Raw genomic sequence first — 22,341 nt, 5'->3', positions numbered from 1 at the left:
ATATTATAATCAAGGGTTTTTTTTATTAAAGGGGTTGTTAAGGCTTTTCACCAAAGTCTGCAGTTGCGCTATGAAGATTCTCCAGTACCAGCGGCGAGATCGAGGGGTCATGTGACCGCAAGTATTTGATATGTATACAAATGCATGGACATTTGTCTGCAATTTAATTTCATACCTGAAGGTGGAACATAAGAAGCAGAACTGTTCCCTTTTTTACAGATGTACCCCAGTTTTTGGCCACACTCCTTGCTTTCCCATTTGCCACTTTTTCCAGGATTAAGAGCTACACAGTTTATGCCAGGTTCTGTTGATGGATTTCCTGCAGCAAATGACAAAATGCTTGCGTCACATGAACATAATCTCATCAGATGGCTAACTGAATTTCCAAGAATGCCCATCTCCCTGAATCTGACCCACTTTTGGTGCCAAGGTCCTTAAAGGAGTATTCTCATGTTATTAATTTGCTTTAGTTAGTTACACATCATGAAAATAAGCAACTGATTTGCTTTTTCTATCTATTTTCATTCTTCTGCTGTGAGAGCTTTCATCTTACATAGTGTACAGCTTGATTACCAAAAGCTCGGCCACTAGAGCCTGATGGAATATGTACTGTAGTTACGATCCAGGAAATGAGTTAATTCCTAACACCACAGTCACCTCTCTCCAGGATATTATTTTTTTATACAGCATTTAGTTGCTCCCTCCTTACCTGTCGATCTCAGCTCCTGGCAAGCTATTGTTGCAAATCTTGTAAAATCTCCAGCCCACACCATTGGCAGCTTCCAGAGCAGTTCTCCTAATCATGGCTCTCACTTTCCTGAGCCATTTGCCTGTTAAAATGCCCTACTATATGTAGGACTATGAAGTTTAGTATATGTTCTCCTAATGCTACTCATAAGAAATTTTTCTCGAAGAAGAGTGCCAACCCACACACGTAGAAACAAGAAAATAACCTCCAGAACTGTGAGCTGCTTAAGAGACAGCTTGAGGATAACCCTTTTAAGACATGACCCTACATACTGGACAACAAGTTCCTAAGGTAAAATATGGACCTGTGCCAGAATACAATGTAATAAAATGATTCGTCCTATTTCGAGATTAAATAATTGTTCTTTATAAATTATCATCCAAATTTAAAGTCAATATTCACCTGGAAGCCAGTTCAGATACCGAAATGGACCTCCACCTTCCCATCTCCAGCCAGCATTAAAGTCCAGACTATTGAGCCCAGTCCATAGGACTGCAGTTAGGGTATTTGTTAAACCTATAAATTAAAAGTGATTAACATAACTAATTAAATTACATAGAGTACAGCTCTAATAAATAGCTTGCACGTTATCAACCACAGATGTAGATATCAACCTAAAAACTTTAAACTCCATGGAATGCTCCATTGGTAACACCATTGTAAAAAAAAATTGGTCCAGTGCTCAAAATCGACACTTCTTCATTTGCGTGTTCTAATGGGAATAGTGGGAAAACTGTTTTGGGTAGATGTCTGAATCATTCATCATACATGTGATTGTGGCTCGATTTGTGCAGATATCTCATGTATCCTTTCCGATTCCTTTTTTTTGGGTTCCTACCTGAGATGAATGATTGTTCATGCAGCTCGGTTATACTCAGCAGTTCTGCATCTTGTTGCTGGCAGCTTCTCCTGGCTTGGTACCAAGTGAGGGCGGAATCGGAGTTAATCTGATAGTTGACGCCAGTAACGGAATCTGTCGTCCACCAGCCGTCAGACAAAGCTAAGACAAAACATTGAGCCTTTTATTAAGAGTTTCCCTCATTCTGTCCTTTCATTTATGATTTTACAGTCTCGTTTATTATACCTGGTGGCAAATTCTTTTGCTAACTGCAGACCATGCCATTGCTATAGTGCCCAAAGTAAATGGACTGCATCACAAATTTGTAGTGGATGGTGAGACTAAATGAAGGGATCCCTGCCTTATAGGTCCAATACCTTAAATGATTCTGTCAGCAGGATAAGCCCTCCTAAGCCTTCTATATGAGCATACAGGTCATAGAAAGTTAAATAAAATGATACCTTGATATCTGCAATCCAATGTCTTATTCCAGAGAAATCTACATTTTTCTTAATATTTAAATGTTAAGATCTATGAGCCGGACATAGATCTCCTGGAGAATCTGCCTCCAGAGCTTCTTGTAAATGAAAGGGGATGTTTACAGTGTGAGACATGTAGATCAGGAAAGGAGACTGTCATTCATTACATGTTCCCCCCTTTCATTTAAAATAAATTCTGGAGGCAGATTTTCAGGGAGATCTGTGTCCCGCCCATAGATCTCAACAGCAATATCTGCATATTAAGAAAAACTTGGCTATCTATGGAATAAAACATTGGTTCACAGATATCAAGGCATCATTTTATTCAACTTCATATGGCCTTCATATAGATGATTAGGAGAGTTTATCCTTCTGACAGATTTCCTTTAAGCAAATGAGGATCTCGGAAATGAACTCAATCAATAAGCACTAAATATGTTCCGAGTGGTTAGGACTGTTGTGGTGTTAACAGCACTAAGTGACCCTATTTTACTTTGCTCCTTTTTTTACAATCTCCCACGGGCATAACTTAATGATCCTGGGGCTCAGGGCAAAATTTGAGTAATGGCTTCACACTCTATTGATTTAACAGCATTCACGTATGACAAGATCACTCTTTATAATATTATTGCATTGATGCAGAGTCATCATTCTCGTACCATAATGTATGAAACTCTTTGGGTCGCATTCACCGTGCATGTCCTATTATTCTCTAAAAAATGGAAAAAACCTTCCAGCTGCATGGTTACAGTATACTCTCATCTCCTGTTTCTCAGACCTTACTAAACCAATGTGCAGTTTTTTGATGAGGTATGGCATACGTCCCAAGCTCCTCAGATTCAGCAGAACAGTCCTGCTATCAGAGGACATGACATTGGAGATCGCTTTATCCGGGAAGATGTTCTCCTGTGTGGAAGTGCACTTGTATCTCTCTTATTGTAAAAGGCAGGAACATATAAAGGTCAGTGTTGTGATGAAACTGGGGACAATGAGGCTACCATAGCACACTACCCTTATCTCATGTACATGTTTAACTTTTGGCCGTGATGTTGGCCACCGCTGACCTGGCTGGTAGAACCCCCCAAAGACACTCAAGAAACCATTGTTTAAACTAATGTCCATCATCATGATACTATTCTTTTCTTTTCACAAATATTTTAAAGTATCTTCCATTTGCCATAATGCTCATTACGTTACCTAGACATGAGTAAAAGGGCATAACCACAACAGTAGCGAAGTTATATGAGCAAAATGGTATAAGACAAAAAAATGCAGAAAAACAATCTAAAAATCAATAAATTAAAGCAAAATGCTAATAAAGTGACTAAGCACACATATATACCATTTTTAAGTAACAGAATCCACAAGTAATAATAGAAGGCCGATCTCTTAAGGATGGTCACATCTTGGCACCGTCCAGGTTGAAAGCTACATATCCCCAGACATTGATTACAGTGCGGAAACCCCATTTGCCATCACTACAAGGCAAGTGGGAAGAGCCGGGCAAAGCACCAGAATTTGTTTATCTAATAGATGTGCCTTTTCTGGGTGGCTGCGGGCTGCTATTTTTAGGCTGAGGAGGGGGCAATTTCCATGGGCCCCTTAGCAGTCTGAGAATACCAGCCCCCAGCTGTTCTGGTTGTCAAAAACCTCAAACCTTTTTTTAAAATTATTTATTTGACTAATTAAAAATTGCTGCGTGGGGACCCCTGTATTCTTGTTAACCAGCCTTGCTGAAGTAGAGAGCTGAGGGTTGCAGCCCCCAGTTGTGAGTTCTGCCTGGCTCGTTATAATAAATACAGGGGAACCCACACTGTTTTTATTTTTTAAAATTATTTATTTACAGTGCAGGAGCTGGCTGATGAATACTTTCATCAGCCGCTCCTGCTCTCACTTTTATCAGCGTCAGCAGGCGTCGGCTGATGGGAGCAGTAGTCCCATCAGCCGACACCAGTGTCTGGAGGTAAATTTTATACATCTGATCACAGCTGCACGCTCACGCTGTCATTTCACAGCGTGGGATCCGCGGCGGTCTGACCGGCGGTGATGATTTTACCACCGATCAGAAGTGGTGTTTGCCGCGCTGTCATGCTGATACTTCTTTTGCAGGAAAAACAAGAACTCCAGCATTTAAAAGACGCTGTGTGCACATATCCTCACTGTTTATCTCTAGGTGTGAGAGGTGGCAGCTGGGCAGCAATCAGTTGATCATCATTTTGGTTACATTTTAAAATAGGATTTTGTTTGTCAAACTGCCGTATTAAGATTAACAGTCAAATCTGGTGTTGAGAGTAATTGTAAAAGTATTTAGCATATACCCTTTAAATACCAAATATTAGTGGCAATCAAGTGGGGCCTCAGACTATTCTTACTGCTGAAAAGACACACTCAAAGCACATAAAAAGCACAAGAGCAAAAATAAAGTGAGTCTTTTACAGTTTTATTTTCTGCAGCCAAAGATTATTTAAAATTGAAGCCCTAGAAAATTCAAGCCGCAACCAATTATCTAGTAGTTCGCTGTGCAAGAGGAGGAAACTACAATGACATTCTGACACGTGAAAGGATTTCTTTTTTATCGACTATTGTTTACGCTGACCTCTTTCCTTGGATATAATCAGGCCAGCTAAGCATGCACGGAGGAGAACAGGAAAAAGGAAGCTAGTCGCTTTCTAACTGGACCTGAAGGTCACTTCCTTCATTGATAGAAAAACAGCCTTCAGCGAAGTCTCATCGTACCAAAGGCAGAATGTAAGGTAGTTATACTTTGTGGTTTTGAAATAATTAAATAAAAATTCTAAAGAAGAAAGAACGAAAGAACGAAAGAAAGAAAGTGAGAGAGATAGAAAGAAAGAAAAAAAGAAAGTGAGAGAGAAAGAAATAATATTCTAAAGATATAAGAAAAAGAAAGAAAGCGAGAAAGTGAGAGAAAGTAGAGAGAGAAAGAAAGAAAGAAAGAAAGAAAGAAAGAAAAGAAAGAAAAAGAAAGAGAAATCATGTTCTAAAGATATAAGAAAAAGAAAGAAAGTGAGAGAAAGTAGAGAGAGAAAGAAAGAAAGAAAGAAAGAAAGAAAGAAAAGAAAGAAAAAGAGAGAAAGAAAGAAAGAAAGAAAGTGAGAGAGATAGAAAGAAAGAAAAAAAGAAAGTGAGAGAGAAAGAAATAATATTCTAAAGATATAAGAAAAAGAAAGAAAGCGAGAGAGAAAGTGAGAGAAAGTAGAGAGAGAAAGAAAGAAAGAAAAGAAAGAAAAAGAAAGAGAAATCATGTTCTAAAGATATAAGAAGAGAAAGAAAGAGGAAGAAAGAAGAAAAAAGAGAAAGAAAAAAACAAAATAAAAAAGGAGAGAAAGAAAGAAAGAAAGAAAGAAAGAAAGAAAGAAAGAAAGAAAGAAAAAGAAAGAAAGAAAAAGATGAAGAAAGAAAACAAAAGAAAAAAAAATGAGAGAAAGAAAGAATGGAATATAAAAATAAAGACAGAAAGAAATAGAAAGCACGCGTGAGAAAGAAAGAGAGAGAGAGAGAGAGAAAGGAAAAAAGAAAAATAAAGAATAAAAGAAATATAGAAAGAAAGAAAAAAATAGAAAGCGAGAGATAGTAAAACCCACACCTCCATTTTTTTTTACAAAGTTCCCAAAGTTTTGAGCGTTTGTAATAATAAAAGAAAAAAACCCACAAAATAACAGGGTGTTGTTGTATTTGTATTGACCTGGAGAATCATGTCACCTGGTTATTTTTATTGCATAAATAATGTCGTTAAAGCAAAAAACAGTTACTGAATTTATTTCACCATTTCACCTAATTTTGCTCAATGCATTATATGGTAAAATAAATGGTATTAATAAAGCTATGCAGACTGAAAAATAGGAAGTTATGTCTCAAAAACGAATGGGCAAATTTGAAAATTGGATGCGCCCTTAGGCTAAGTTCACACTTGTGTGTGGCTGGTCTGCATATGGTTGCGTAGTTCCTCCCTTAATATCAGCCTACATTCCGCCTACTTCCGCATGCATCCCAATGTTAAAGATAGGTACGCAGGACGACGCAGGATGCATGCGGAACTAGGTGGAGCGTAAGCGGAGCTTAACAGAAGAACTACGCAGCCATACGCAGACCAGCCACACGCAAGTGTGAACCCGGCCTTAGAGAGAGAATTTTTTAAATTTGTGAACTTGAAAAAGTGGATGATTTCAACTTTTATATATTTCCTTTGCATTGTTTAAAACATTTAAAGGGAATCTGTCACTGTGTTTTTGCTACCTACAGTGGGGCAAAAAAGTATTTAGTCAGTCAGCAATAGTGCAAGTTCCACCACTTAAAAAGATGAGAGGCGTCTGTAATTGACATCATAGGTAGACCTCAACTATGGGAGACAAACTGAGAAAAAAAAATCCAGAAAATCACATTGTCTGTTTTTTTAATCATTTTATTTGCATATTATGGTGGAAAATAAGTATTTGGTCAGAAACAAACAATCAAGATTTCTGGCTCTTACAGACCTGTAACTTCTTCTTTAAGAGTCTCCTCTTTCCTCCACTCATTACCTGTAGTAATGGCACCTGTTTAAACTTGTTATCAGTATAAAAAGACACCTGTGCACACCCTCAAACAGTCTGACTCCAAACTCCACTATGGTGAAGACCAAAGAGCTGTCAAAGGACACCAGAAACAAAATTGTAGCCCTGCACCAGGCTGGGAAGACTGAATCTGCAATAGCCAACCAGCTTGGAGTGAAGAAATCAACAGTGGGAGCAATAATTAGAAAATGGAAGACATTCAAGACCACTGATAATCTTCCTCGATCTGGGGCTCCACGCAAAATCCCACCCCGTGGGGTCAGAATGATCACAAGAACGGTGAGCAAAAATCCCAGAACCATGCGGGGGGACCTAGTGAATGAACTGCAGAGAGCTGGGACCAATGTAACAAGGCCTACCATAAGTAACACACTACGCCACCATGGACTCAGATCCTGCAGTGCCAGACGTGTCCCACTGCTTAAGCCAGTACATGTCCGGGCCCGTCTGAAGTTTGCTAGAGAGCATTTGGATGATCCAGAGGAGTTCTGGGAGAATGTCCTATGGTCTGATGAAACCAAACTGGAACTGTTTGGTAGAAACACAACTTGTCGTGTTTGGAGGAAAAAGAATACTGAGTTGCATCCATCCAACACCATACCTACTGTAAAGCATGGTGGTGGAAACATCATGCTTTGGGGCTGTTTCTCTGCAAAGGGGCCAGGACGACTGATCCGGGTACATGAAAGAATGAATGGGGCCATGTATCGTCAGATTTTTAGTGCAAACCTCCTTCCATCAGCAAGGGCATTGAAGATGAAACGTGGCTGGGTCTTTCAACATGACAATGATCCAAAGCACACCGCCAGGGCAACGAAGGAGTGGCTTTGTAAGAAGCATTTCAAGGTCCTGGAGTGGCCTAGCCAGTCTCCAGATCTCAACCCTATAGAAAACCTTTGGAGGGAGTTGAAAGTCCGTGTTGCCAAGCGAAAAGCCAAAAACATCACTGCTCTAGAGGAGATCTGCATGGAGGAATGGGCCAACATACCAACAACAGTGTGTGGCAACCTTGTGAAGACTTACAGAAAACGTTTGACCTCTGTCATTGCCAACAAAGGATATATTACAAAGTATTGAGATGAAATTTTGTTTCTGACCAAATACTTATTTTCCACCATAATATGCAAATAAAATGATAAAAAAACAGACAATGTGATTTTCTGGATTTTTTTTTCTCAGTTTGTCTCCCATAGTTGAGGTCTACCTATGATGTAAATTACAGACGCCTCTCATCTTTTTAAGTTGTGGAACTTGCACTATTGTTGACTGACTAAATACTTTTTTGCCCCACTGTAAGCCGAGAGCAGCATAATATGAGGGCCAAGACCCTGATTCCTGCGATGTGTCACCTACTGGGCAGCTTGTTGTACCTTTGATAAATTCATAGTTTTATCAGCAAGAAACGGTCAATAAAGAACTAGTAATCCTGCTGCTCTGTAGTCCAACCTAACCCTCCCCACTGATTGGATGCTTACTACCTATGCAGAGTGTACACAGAAAGCTACCAATCAGTGGTGTGGGCGGGGTTATACAGAGCTCAGCATTCAGAAAACTGCTTGATCTTCGGCATAGACAAATTCCCTTTAAAAATACAACTTTGGATAAGTTTAACTATTTTTTTAAGTTACAGTGGAAAATCAGTCCCTGTACCTGCTGTCAGCATTACAGACCTGATAAAAGCCCCAACTATTGTTTCATGGGATTATTACAGTACAACATTTCTGAGCTCCATATATTTACGTGCCAGGTAGGTAGAGATGGTGATAAACCGTCTGGACCTTCTTTATCGGGAGATTCTTGTTACTCTGCATTTCCATATATAAATCCGTCTTTAGAATTTTTTTTCTGCAACTACTTTACATTACGAGCACAGTTCTTCATGTTACATGTGGTTTTCTTACCCAATTAAATAGGTAAAAAAATAAAAAAAGACACACCGAAAAACCAAGAACAAGCCGTGCTGCAATCGTACGAAAACGTATCCTAAGGCTCTGTACCATATAGAGTCAACCGGATCATTAAAAATCCTGTTTTCTCCTATGCAATATTTGGCAATGACTAGAAAAAGATAAAAATAAACAAAGAATAAATAAAAATGATATAGTAAACTAGAGTAAATGATCTTCAGAATAATGGGATCTTTAAAAAAAAAAACATCATTAGAGGCGGAAACTTGCTGATATGTAGGAAAAATGGAAACACGGTGGTCTGGATCTCTTGTTGACAGATACATTACTCGAGGTGGGTGACCGGAGCAGATGTTTAATGTTATGCCGGTAATGAGCATTGTCCGAGCCTAAAATAACAAACGTATCACAAGGCAAGTGCTGACGCGCTCCTCAGACAAAAAAGAAAAGAGAAAAATATTCAAAGTGTTACTTTTCTTGAGTAAAATACCACTGACGTGTGACGTTGCAAAACTGTTGTTAAGGCTGTAAGCCAAGATATTTAGCATTTTCCAATATGTTATCCAATTCTCCACCTGCATGTACTTGCCCATTGTGCAGGCGTCCAAGTTTTCTTCACCCGTCCCATTCATTATCACATAAGGTGTAGTGATCGGCGAGTATGCTTGTTACTTGAGTACCGAGCATGCTCGGGTGGTCTCCGAGTATTTCAGCGTGATCAGAGATTTAGTTTATGTCGACGCAGCTGCATGATTTGCAGCTCCTAGACAGCCTGAATACATGTGGGGATTCCCTAACAAACAGGCAATCCCCACATGTATTCAATCTGTCTAGCAGCCGCAAATCATGCAGCTGCGGCGACAAAATAAATCTCCGAGTATGCTGAACTACTTGGAAAACACCCAAGCATGCTCGGAGAATTTCAATTAACAAGCATACGCGCTCATCACTAATAAGGTGTATAAAAGAGTACTTGTTTACGTAAATATGGGGTGGATCACATGATCTGCGATGCCTCCGGAGTGTGACACAGCAGGAGATGGTGACGCACATCGAGGGACAGCATCACTTTCCTTTATTCCTTTATCGCCTCCTTTTTACATTATAAACAAATCTCCCATTACACCTCATTCCCTCCTTTTCTGTTTGTCCTTTTCCCTTGGCCATCATTATTTACCCTCGCTCACTGCTGGCTCGCATGCGCTGTCCCTCTACATGCGTCACGCGGCTGGATGTTTGCGCTCGTGCTCTGCACTTCCATTCAGCTGATGTGGCTGCCAATGGATCCGCCCTCCTGTGAGACAGACTGCATACGCCACCAATCAGTGAGGCACTTTTTTGTTAAGTATATAATTCCACATGTGTTAAGTCATAGTTCTGATGCCTTCAGTGTGAATGTACAATTTTCATAGTAATGAAAATACAGAAAAATCTTTAAATGAGGTGTGTCCAAACTTTTGCTCTGTACTGTATATATATATATATATATATATATATATATATATATATATATATATATATATATATGTAGATACTGTATATCACATTAAAATACATTATATATATATATATATATATATATATATATATATATATATATATATATACATACATACAACTATCAATCCCTGCTCTTTCCTGCTGGGTTGTTGCTCCACATATGTTTCTTTCGCTTTTTAACCTTTTTGTGTTCTTTAACGAATAAAAAACATTTATATTCCATATTGGGCTAAGTATTATTTTTGGTAGGTTTTCTGTATGTATTTATTCGTGAAACAAAGAACCACAAAATTAAAAGCGTCAAGGCATCAGTGTCACTTACATGTAGATGGGCAGAATCCATACAGTTTCTCCTTTTCATATTCTGCTGTTGTCGAGCACCAATTCCTTCCATCCGATCGTCCGGCGGTTGTGCAGTCTGGATACCATTTGTTATCATACTTGAACGGGAAAACACAGGGCTGGCCATTCGCATTCCCTTTCAAAGTGTATTTGTCTGTGGAAGAGAAAATGTCATATATTTATTATGTAATATGTAAATATAAAAGAATATAGAACACTAAAGATAAAATTACAGATATGTATTTAATATATAAAAAATAATGATGTACAATAAATGATAGATGCTTTATGGTCTATGATACTGTATATAGGCATAATATATAGTAAATTGTAGATAGGAAAAAAAAATCAAATAATTAAATCAGAATAGAGAAAATATAGTAAATAGTTATCCATGTTGCAAAGGGGTTTTCCACTTTAAGAAAAGTAGACACCAAACCCTTTTATATAAGTAGCATAAGAAACAGAGCAAGGACTCGTCCTTCTTGAGTCCAGTGATATTGCTGCAGGCTCAGTATTTTAGCGGAAGTTACAAACTTGGCTCTCCAGGGGTTGATGTGAAAAATGTATAAAGTTTATTTAATTACTCATTAAATCTAATCTATATATGGTGATGTTTCAGCCAGTCATTTGGGCCTTCATCAGAACAGGTTGAGACACACTGTAACAAAAGGTTATGCTCTTAGCTGATGCTTATCCCCTAAGCCAGAGTTGGGGAATCTTTTTCTACCAAGGGCCATTTGTATACTTATATCATACTTCAGGAGCCATACAAATTATGTTTTAAGTCCGCCCACAAAATACGTCCTGATGCTAACACTGGTGTCAAGACGTAATCATTCATTGTACGCGACTCAGCGTTCAGTAGTGAACACAGAGCAAGAAGAAATTAATAGGCTGGTGGCCATCAAAATACCCCCCCACCGGGAATCTACCCAGATAAAAGGTCATCAAAGGCCATAAACGGCCCGTGGATCTGGGGTTCTCCACTCCTTCCCTAAGTGTTGCAAGCATTTGAATCTTATGTTTCTTTTTTGTTACACCGTGTTGCAATGTGCTGATGAAGGCCAAATAACTGGCCGAAACGTGGCAATATATACAGTAGATTGCTTGTGTGTAATTAAATAAACTTGATACAGTTTTCACATCAACCCCTAGATTGCCAAGCTCATAAATTTCATTATATTCAGAGTGGAATCCTACTTGAGCTGAGCACCCACCCCAGAGAAGTGCTGCGCAGCCTCCTATTATCACAGTATTTTAGCAACAGCAGTGACATCACATCGACAGCTCACATTACCACTGCAGCCAATCATTGAGCTCAGTGGCTTGTGCCGTCTACATCGGTAGAATGACTATCAATGTGACGTAGAGAGTTAGCGCTAGACCCAGGGAGGGTGAGAATGATACAAATATTACATTGTTTTGGGGTCTACTTTTTTAAAGTAGAATACCCTTTTAATATATGATCAGCTTAACTATTTTCTACCTTTTTGAAAATGCTATATAATTCTTTACTTTTGTATATATGTATATATATTTTTTTTTTCTTATATATTATGTCTATATACAGATGCTTCTCATAAAATTTGAATATCATCAATACAAAAATTGAAACTCATATTATATGGCGACATTACAAACAGAGCGATCAATTTGAAGTGTTTATTTCTGTTAATGTTGATGATTATGGCTTACAGTCAATGGAAACCCAAAATTCATTATTTCAATAAATTAGAAAAATTAACAGAAAAAGCCTACAAAGGCTTTCTAAACATTTAAAAAGGACCCTTAGTCTGTTTAAGTAGGCTTCACAATCATGGGGAAGACTGCTGACTTGACAGATGTCCAGAAGACAGTCATTGACACACTCCACAAGGAAAGTTTATTTTGCATTTCATTTGTAAATCAAGGTCCCAGAGTCTGGAGGAAGAGTGGAGAGGCCACAATCCAAGCTGCTTAAGGTCTAGTGTGAAGTTTCCACAATCATTGATGGTTTGGGGAGCCATGTCATCTGCTGGTGTAGGTCCACTGTGTTTTATGAAGATCAAAGTAAGCGCAGCCGTCTACCAGGAAATCTTAGAGCAATTCATGCTTCCCTCTGCCGACAATCTTTTTGGAGATGGAAATTTCATTCTCCAGCAGGACTTGGCACTTGTCCACACTGCCAAAAGTACCAATACCTGGTTTAATAACAACACTATCACTGGGCTAGATTGGCTAGCAAACTCGCCTGACCTTAACCCCATAAGGTATTGTAAAGAGGAAGACGTGAGACACCAGACCCCCACAATGCAGTCGAACTGAATGCTGCTATCAAAGCAACCTGGGCTTCCATAACACCTCAGCAGTGCCACAGGCTGATCGCCTCCATGCCACGCCGCATTGTTGCAGTAATTGATGCCAAAGGAGCCCCGACCAAGTACTGAGTGCATTTACTGATCATACGTTTCAGTACGCCAACATTTTGGATTTTTAAATCATTTTTTAAGCTGGTGTTATAAAGTATTCTAATTACTTGAGATAATGACTTTTGGGATTTCATTAGCTGTAAGCCATAATCATGAACATTAAAAGAAATAAATAGTTCACTCTGTTTGTAATAACGCTATATAATATATGAGTTTCACTTTTTGTATTGAAGAACTGAAATAAATTAACTTTTTGATGATATTCTAATTTTGCAAGATGCACCTGTATAATATTTGCACGTAGCAAAACATTGCAACACCAGAGTTGATGTTACTGGTGGTTCCTTGGCACACCAGTCTTACACCACTGAATCTCCTATATAGAGGAAATCCTAATGGCACCCTGAGGGTACATCCAGATGTAGCATAGCTCTTACTATAATACTTGTTAATTTTTTGGAAATGTTACAGTGGATTTCGTATGTATTTTACTCTTTGTATTTTAAAGGGTAAGTGCTCTTCTCACTTGCCCTGTGGCAGTGGCAAGTGGGGTAATAGAGTTGGGGTTGATGTCAGCTTTGTAATGTCAGCTGACATCAAGCCCAGGGGTTAGTAATGGAAGGCGTCTATAAGACACCCCATTACTAACCCCATAGTAAGATTTAAATAAAAACACAGCAAGAATAAAATCCTTTATTTGGCATAAACACTCCCTACACTCTTTGTCCCATTTATTACTGTATAAATTAAAAATAAAAATACACTGTATTCCTCACCTGTCCGACAATAATCCTTTTGTCCCACAATATAATCCATCTCTGCTCCATCTGGATGCCAGACTGAGCAGTGGCATGATGTCACCATTCAGCCTGACATCCAGGAGATATGTCAGAGAGCAGGTTCAGTGACCTGCAGTGATATTATTGGGGTTACCTTACCACAGGTCAACTAAAGCTGCAGTTATCATGTGCAGCTCATTGTGAACTGCCCGATGAACTGCATTTTCTCACAGTGCTACTAGCGGTGATGTCATGTAAGTTACAGCAGTTCATCTGCTGGCTCACACTGAACTGGGAACAGCTGTCAGTGACCAGCGGTAACCTCTATTACGTTACCACTCGTAGCTGAAGCTTTGCCCCAAGCTCAGCTCAGTGTATCCTGGTTTCATGGCTGAGCACTCACATCATGCCTCTGCTCAGCCATGCAATCCAGGTGTTGCAGAAATGGACTTCTTTTTGGGACAAAAGGATTGCTATTGGACAGGTGAGGAATATGTTTATTATTTTCCTTTTTATAGTACTAAATGGGAAAATGAGGTTGGGGTGTATTTATTTCAATTAAAGGACTTTATTCTTGCTGTGTCTTTTTTACAATATGACTGTGGGGTTAGTAATTGGGGTGTCTTATAGATGCCTCTCCATTACTAACCTCTGTGCTTGATGTCAACTGACAATGCAAAGCTGACATCAACCCCAACGCTATAACCGCACTTGCCACTGCACCAGGGCAAGTGGGAAGAGCGAGGCTAAATGACAGATTTGGCACATCTTATGGATGCAACCATTTCTGGGGCAGTTGAGGGCTGATGTTGGTAGTCTGGGAGGGGGGACAATATCCCTGGCTCTTTCCCAGGCTATTAATATCAACCCACAGCTGACTGTTTAGCCTTTGCTGCTTGGAATTTATAGGGGGATCCTACATCTTTTTTTTCTGGGGTCCCCGGAAAACTATCCAGTAAAGTCTAAGCAAACAGCTGTGACCTGTTATTAATAGCCTGGGAACCTTTTGGGATATTGTCCCTTTTCCCAGATTAGTAACATCAGCCCCCAGCAGTGGGCTTTCCCTCTGCTGGTTATCAAAATTTTGCAAGAGCACCACAATTATTTTAAATTATTTTTTTATTTTACACACGATATATACAGTGGATGCTGAACACAACTCCCTTCATTGTTGCCTGGGCGCGCTGATCTCAGGGAGACCAGGCCACAATGATCAGAGCTGTCCTTGCAGCTGGCACTTGCAAACAGCACAAATTGTATGGCTTTTTCCCAAGCGCCAGTGCATGTCACACTGATGACACACAGATCTAATCCGTGCATCATCAGAGTTCACATGTGCGGCACGCATTTTGCCCATGGTGCACATAAAAAACTGACATGTCTGTGGGTTTTGCACACAGACACACAGTCCGTGTGAAAAACCTGACATATGCGCACTACCAATGAATACAATGGATGTTCGTGTGTCCGTTATTTGTTTTCCTTAAAAAACTAACCACATACGGACCTAAAATTCAGACGTGTGAAAGGGGGAGTGAGACACCGTTGAAACCGCTGAGTTTTCCCACGAGAATCTGCTTCAGGAAAATATGAGAAGGAGGCCTGACATGCACATATACACACATTTAGTAAAAAAATAAAGATGGGAGTGCTTCTTTAAAGAGAACCTGTCAGCACAACTTTGTAATGCAAAGTAAAGACATGGCTGTAATGGTGCTATAATACAGATTGCATTGAAGAAATGCACTTCTTTGTTTTTTTTTTAATTAGCCTTTGAAGTTTTCTGCTAATTAGATTTCGGTGCACAGGGGCCGGACTGTACACTGGTATCCTCCCTGTCTCCGATTCCCCGACCCCTCTGCCTGCCTCCGGTCTGTGATTAGCTGCTGAGATTTCAAACAGAGGAGGTAGGTCATTCTCATTCACAGACCGGAGGCAGACGGAGGGACCAGGGAATCACAGACATGGAGGAGAAGACCAGTGTACAATCCAGCCCCTGTGCACCAAAATCTAATTAGCAGAAAACTTAATGTTAGGGTTGGCGGATTGCACTAAATAAATTTAATAAGGAAGTGCAATTGCAACCCGGGGTCCACCGTGCAGTAATGTAAAACTGCAGCTAATGTGAACAATGGCGGAGAACGCAGCGAGCGATTGCTAGCTCGCACTGAGTTCACGTCACTCAGTGAACAGCACACAAAGTTATGTCACGCGCACACAGTAGCAAAGCAGATGCTCTGCAATAGAGCTGTGTCACTCGCACACAGTAACAAAGCAGATGCTCTGCAATAGAGCTGTGTCACTTGCACTCAGTTTCAAGGAACATATGACGCTAGACACAATCCCTGTTAGTCTCACAGGGAATCGAAGCCCACTAACGGGGTAAGTAGCAAACAGTGGTCAAACAGTCAGCAACAGCACTCAACCAACTACTCTCCGGAATTCTAATGGCTAGACGCCAGCACTAAATCCACACAAACAAACTCCTCTCCGGAGGTGCCGGAATTCTAACGGCTTACTGCCAACCCTGAGCACATGCTGACAAAGATAACACTGTTGCAATGTCTCATTCTCACATGAAAATAGGTTGATACTAGCACACCGGCATGCACCTCTGAGAGGTTGCCGTCACACTAGCAGTATTTGGTTAGTATTTTCCATCAGTATTTGTAAGCCACAACCAGGAGTGGGTGATAAATGCAGAAGTGGTGCATATGTTTCTATTATACTTTTGCTCTAATTGTTCCACTCCTGATTTTGGCTTACAAATACTGATGTAAAATACTGACCAAATACTGCTATTGTGACGGCAGCCAGAGCCTTTTATACATAAAGCTCAAGACCAGTCGGACAGGACATTGCCCATGGACCAATCGGGAGCTGCCACACCACCAGAGCAGCTGACGACCGACCACCAATGAGATGTCGCCACATCACGAGCATGCTCAGTAGGGAGATTTCTGGACTTCGTCTCCTGAGCATTCACTCGTCACTGCCTACCGCTGGTTACCATAGGCTTGGCTGAAGAGCCAGCAGAAACCAGACGAATAGCATGAACCTGGGACTGAGGTCTATGCTCAGCACCCGTAGCGGCCAAAGCTGGATGGGAGACTGCAGATGCAGGCAAGGCTTGTGATCTACCCTGTGCAGCAGGAGAATCCTGGCACGTAACACTTCAAATGCTAATTAAAGAAGAACAACAAACTGGATTTTTTCCCCAAAGGTATCAATTGAATCTGTATTACAGCACCATTACAGCGATGTCTTTACATTAGACTCGTCTGGGAGCGGTTTATCACCTAGAGAACAAAAGGATTTGACATTGGAAATAAAACAAATTGCATAATTCTCGCTCCTGAAATAGTTTTGCAATAGTTGAAGATCTAATATTGGAAATATTGTAAGTAATTTGGACTTGTTGGAATATTTACGACTAGCCCTAACATAAGTACCGTAAGCTATGGTACACCACTAAACCAGAGATATGTGCTTCTTACCTTCATAAGCCCTAATACATAAATCATCTGGTGTTGAGTAGATTTTCCACCTGCTCCAGAGTCCTACGCCTTTGTAGAGTAAGATGTCTTCTTTTTTGTTCCCATAGTTCAGGTGAAGATTAGATCCCAAAATTCCAAACAATGTTTCATTTTTACAATCCCATTTTTGGAGGTCACTGTTGCCATCACATGTATATAGCGTCACCGCTGAGAATTCTGCTATAGATGATACAGCCAGACATTGAGATGTCCCCACATTTATGAGCTGGTTTTTAGAAATCCATCGAAACTTCTGGGTATTTGAGTTTTCATTACACTGATTGGCTACAATAACGGAATTTTTAGCTTCTAGACATTTCTTGTGGTTTTCATTGTAGATTAAAAATGTGTCCGATTCTGAAAAATAAGATATTTTAATCAATTAATTTGAAAACTTTAATAGTTTAATTTATTATGAGGGAAACGAATATAGAAGAATTAGATGAATTATTTTCAATGTTATATATGATAAATGAACCTAGAGCTGTAGCTACGCTTTTCTACACCATGGCAAAAGTTCCAGAAAAGGTAAGGTAGTCAGCTCACCTGTCGGGCTTTTCCATATCCATACCCGCACGTAAAAGGCTGAGCCGTCGGTCAGAGACAATAGGAAACAGATACAATCCAAGAGGGTTAAGTATTAAAAAAATTGCTACGACTATTTATAACGAGGAATTCCAAATAGAATGTTCTCCGAAACTGATGCAACTAATTATTAAATATGAAGAGGGTGAATTCAATAAAGGAAGAAATTAAAGATTTAGAAAAGTCGTTGGAGCAATATACACATTCGAAAGATTTTAAAACCTTGAATGGTAAATTAAAATCTAACCTTGCAAAATTAGAGAAAAACATGATGGACATAAAAAAGAAGAAATTTACAAGGGACTCAGAAGATTACACTGCCAAGCAGGTCTATGACTGGAATAAATAAACGTTTTCAAAGTTCAGTTTTCTGTCCTATCCCTAAATATACGTTGCCAGGAAATGTCCTGAAAACCGGTTTAGTTTTGATTAGTTCGAATCGGTTGAAAAATTTAATTTGAACCAAATCGATTAGGTAGAAGTAGGCTATGTTCACTCATTTTTCTGCTGCTTTTTCATGCAAATTAAACGCTACTTTTTACAGTATCAGCAAAAGCCGTAGGATGTCAGAAATCTCAGGCACACACTCGTTTGTATTTTTTCTAAATGAGTTTGAGATTTGGAGCATATCAATTCTTGCAGCATTTGTGCCGTGGTTTTTTCACCCATAGAAAGCAATGAAAAAATGAAAACAAAAATGCTTCTGAAAAATGCTATTGTGTTTTTTTGCAGCGTTTTTTGAAAAAAAAGTTGCAAGAATAGACATGCTGCAGATCTAATTATGCGGTTCTCAAATTTTGCGGCATTTTTCACAGCATTTTGTAAGCATTTTTGGTGATTAAAACTAATTTTATTAAATTTGTGCTATAGACAAACCACATACAGCTCTGGTAAAAATTAAGAGACCACCACATCAAAACCCTGTCATGGGCAGCCCAATCTCCAGACCTGAACCCCATAGAAAACCTCTGGAATGTAATCAAGAGGAAGATGGATAGTCACAAGCCTTCACACAAAGAAGAACTGCTTACATTTTTGCCCAGAAGCAGTGTGAAAGACTTGTGGAAAGCATGCCAATACGCATGAAAGCTGGGATTAACAATCATGGTTATTCCACAAAATATTGATTCCTGAACTCTTCCTGAGTTAAAACATTAGTATTGTTGTTTCTAAATGATTATGAACTTGTTTTCTTTGCATTATTTGAGGTCTGAAAGCACTGTTTGTTTGTTTTTTGTAATGTTGACCACTTCTCCTTTTCAGAAAAAAAATAAAAATATATTGCTTCGAAATTCGGAGACATGTTGTCATTAGTTTATAGAATAAATGAACAATTTACATTTTACTGAAAAATATACCTATAAAGAGAAAAATCAGACAAACTGAACATTTTGCAGTGGTCTCTTAATTTTTGCCAGAGCTGTAATTTTTTTGAATTATTAATTGTTTACTTTTTGGGGTTTTTTTTAAAGCACAGTGGCTCCTTCATCACACAAGCTTATAAATGAATGAGCCAAAGATTCAAATATCCTCTTGTAACATCTTCGGAATGTTGTTTTCTCACCTCATTCATTTGCAAACTTGCCTAGAGAAGCGGACTCTGTACTCCAAATCTTACAAATATAATATTTATAATAAACCGGAAAAAATATAATTCCCTGAACACTTTGGATTTTTTAGCATAAAATTTTCGCCATTGTTTGAATACTATGATAAAAAGTTTTGATGAGTAGGTTCAAAAAATCATTCAGAGTTTCATCCACAAAGGTGGGACAATTTTTTTCTCATTTGTCATCCATGTACAATCCGTTTTTTTTTTTTTACTCGGCAGCTATAAATCATTTACAGGACTATTTACAGTTTTACAACACATCCGAAAAAATTGGATGTTTTACTGAGTCAGTATTTTTTTCACTCACCTATAGACTTAAATGGGTGAGTCTTATCCAGTTTACAGAGGAATCTGGCGCATGCTGCGATTTTTTTTCTTGCGTAGATTCATTCAGCGTAAAAAAATCGCTCATCTGCACTGACACATTGAATTACACTGGTCTGCTTTTTTTCATGGTCAGCACTTGGGCCGAAAATACAGTCGTGTGAATGAACCTTATAACTAGGCTACATACAGGTCACACACATACTGTATGGATCTAGGCTTAAGGCCCACAAATAGCTAACATATAATCCCATATTTTATAAATGGCAGTATACAGAATTGTGAGTGAGAGCGCATGGCATGATAGGATATTTGAAACTTCTAAACAGATGAACTATTCTCAACTGGTCAAGTTATCACTTATCCATATGATAGGTTAATGTGCTGATCACTGATGGTCTGACTACTGGGAATCCCACTGATCCTGAAAATGGGACTCCGAAATGCCCTTTGTTGGTCATGGGATGGCTGGAGATAACCAAGTACAGTTGGCAGTCCCATAGACAATGAATTTAGTAATGACACACTTGCTCAGCCACAACTCTGTTCCAACGAGGAATTACTTGGGATCCATCTTCAGACCTGAGCCTCTCAGAACTTAGAGTTCAGTACATTTAAACGATTTGCTGGAGAAATTTCTACAATTTCTTCAGCTCAATGAGGCTTGTCAAAATCCAAGATCGGGCAAGTGAAATTGCACTGTTCTTTTTAGAACTCCCGTAGAAGTGAATGGAGAGAGACACAAATGTGTGGCCACCATAACAGTCACAGGGACCACGGCACCAGTCACAGACCAGGGAATTGAGGACTGGAGATAGTTGTGGGTGTCAAAGATAAGACCGGCCTCTTTCAAATATTTTCAGCCTATTCTTTGGATACGCTATAAATGTCTGTGATGAGGCAACTAACTAAATGGGCCACACAAGTGACCCCTCTATAATTTTTTTGCCTCAATCAAATCTCATGACTTTTATTATGAATCTTATGGAGTCAAAGATTAGTTTAAGATTAACAGGTCCGATACATTCTTTTAATGTCTAATTATTTATACCATAGTTAAAAAAAAAGTTAATGGAGTGAGTTACTGTAAAGAAGAGCCCCCTTTATGGACCTGTCCAAAAGTTAAAGGATTATTCTCTGGACAGAAAAGATTAAGGGACAACTTACTGATCATGGGGTCTTACAGCTGAAACCCTATTGATCCTGAGAATTGGATTCCCCAAATCGGAAAATCTGGCTCTACAAAGCCCTGTCTTAAATGGATCGCAGTTGAGCATGCTCAGCCTTGACTCCATTCATTGTCTATGAGACTGCCAGGAAAAGCTGAATATAGCATTCTGTCCCATTGACAATGAATGGAAAGTATGTTGAGCATGCGGATCTCAGCTCCATTGAAGGCAGGTTTTTTTAGAGCTCCGTTCTTGGAGTTCTAGAGACCCATTCTTGACAGTTGGATCCCAGAAATTAGCAAGTTATCCTTCAGCCTGTGGATAGGAGATAACTTATGATTATGACAACATTTCGGTAGCATTCAAACCCCAAAACTTTTGCAGGATCCCAGCTGCTCTTTAATATAAAAGACAGTCCTGTGTAGAACTGCATAATAAAGGTGAGGAGTGAAGGACATTGCTTTTATTTACAAGGATAATGGCCTTCGATAAAGTTTTGACCCTGCTTCCAAGTTCTGTTCTAAGAGGTGTAACCTGAAGGTCCTCGTTCCCAGCGTAAAACCAGTAACAGGTCCTTCAACTGTCATTCCCTCCTGCCCCAGGTCCAACTGAAAACTATGCACCCCTAGTTATTGTTTCTGTAGTTGTTATCTGTTCTTATTGTTGTCCATCAGTTCCTATCATGGTACATAAGCATCTGCAAAGCACAAGACGTCTGATCCCACTTTTGGATTATGTAGCTAGGACACTATACGATATAATATCTCTAACAACTACTATAACTCAGCGCGGCAGGTAAAACAATTAGAAATCAACTCACCCATCTGATGGGATGGCCAAATTAGGTATAGAAATATGAGTAGTATTGAGGCAGTCATGGTAAATATCTCATTATTTGTTCCAGTCCTTGATTTGGAAAGAATACGTTGTAGAAGTTCAAACTAAAAGAGTTTGAGCAGGAAAACCTTCCCTACACTTTAGGAAGAAGACTGCGACATCCAGGGAAAGTTGTAGCCTCTAAATGATAAAGAAATATCCTGTCACATGGAGCTTTAAAGCAAACAGGAACTCCCAGTCCTAACTTTGCTTTCATAAGCTAAATTTGTAATGACCACGACTTCACGTAAGAGGTTAGTTCGTAGACAATAGTGACACCTTCCTTTGGATGAGATTATCTTGTGATTTCTTGGAAGTTATTTTTTTTTATTTCTCTTGTGAAACAGTTTATTGGAAATATAATGAACGCAAGTTAGCATAAGTTAATGTCGGGAAATATCGATAGTATTTGTCACCTTCAAAAGAATGTATTTAGAATACAAAAAAGTCCTGACTGCGTTCTTTAATTGTCAATGTACCCAGTGAGTTTTTGAAACAGAAGAAAACATTGGAGGCATTTTTCCTGGAGTATCTTCTTTGCCGTTTTTTTTTTTTTTCCGATCATTTTGGGGTCATTTTTTTTAAGCTGTATAAATAACTTAGTGGGTGTATTGCAAACGGAACCAACTGAAGAATGTTCAGGTCCAATGTTCAATGATCATTC

The 22,341-nt window shown here is 39.2% G+C and overlaps 1 protein-coding gene across 1 annotated transcript in view; it reads right to left on the bottom strand.

The window, feature by feature from the left end:
• The window catches only part of LOC143781624 (macrophage mannose receptor 1-like), a 91,402-nt gene extending 69,599 nt beyond the window's left edge, over positions 1-21,803 (bottom strand). Inside the window, exons 1-6 of the mRNA XM_077268308.1 lie at positions 21,622-21,803; positions 17,073-17,468; positions 10,366-10,539; positions 1,587-1,748; positions 1,151-1,264; positions 176-319 (exon numbers count right to left, since the gene is read on the bottom strand). Coding sequence (XP_077124423.1) covers positions 176-319; positions 1,151-1,264; positions 1,587-1,748; positions 10,366-10,539; positions 17,073-17,468; positions 21,622-21,679 — 1,048 coding nt within the window. The 5' untranslated portion in view covers positions 21,680-21,803. The remainder of the gene's footprint in view (positions 1-175; positions 320-1,150; positions 1,265-1,586; positions 1,749-10,365; positions 10,540-17,072; positions 17,469-21,621) is intronic.
• Between the last annotated feature and the right edge of the window lie 538 nt (positions 21,804-22,341).

This window comes from Ranitomeya variabilis, chromosome 6 (assembly GCF_051348905.1).
Source record: "Ranitomeya variabilis isolate aRanVar5 chromosome 6, aRanVar5.hap1, whole genome shotgun sequence".
Lineage (NCBI taxonomy): Eukaryota > Metazoa > Chordata > Amphibia > Anura > Dendrobatidae > Ranitomeya > Ranitomeya variabilis.
This window is presented reverse-complemented; position numbering and strand designations above follow the sequence as displayed.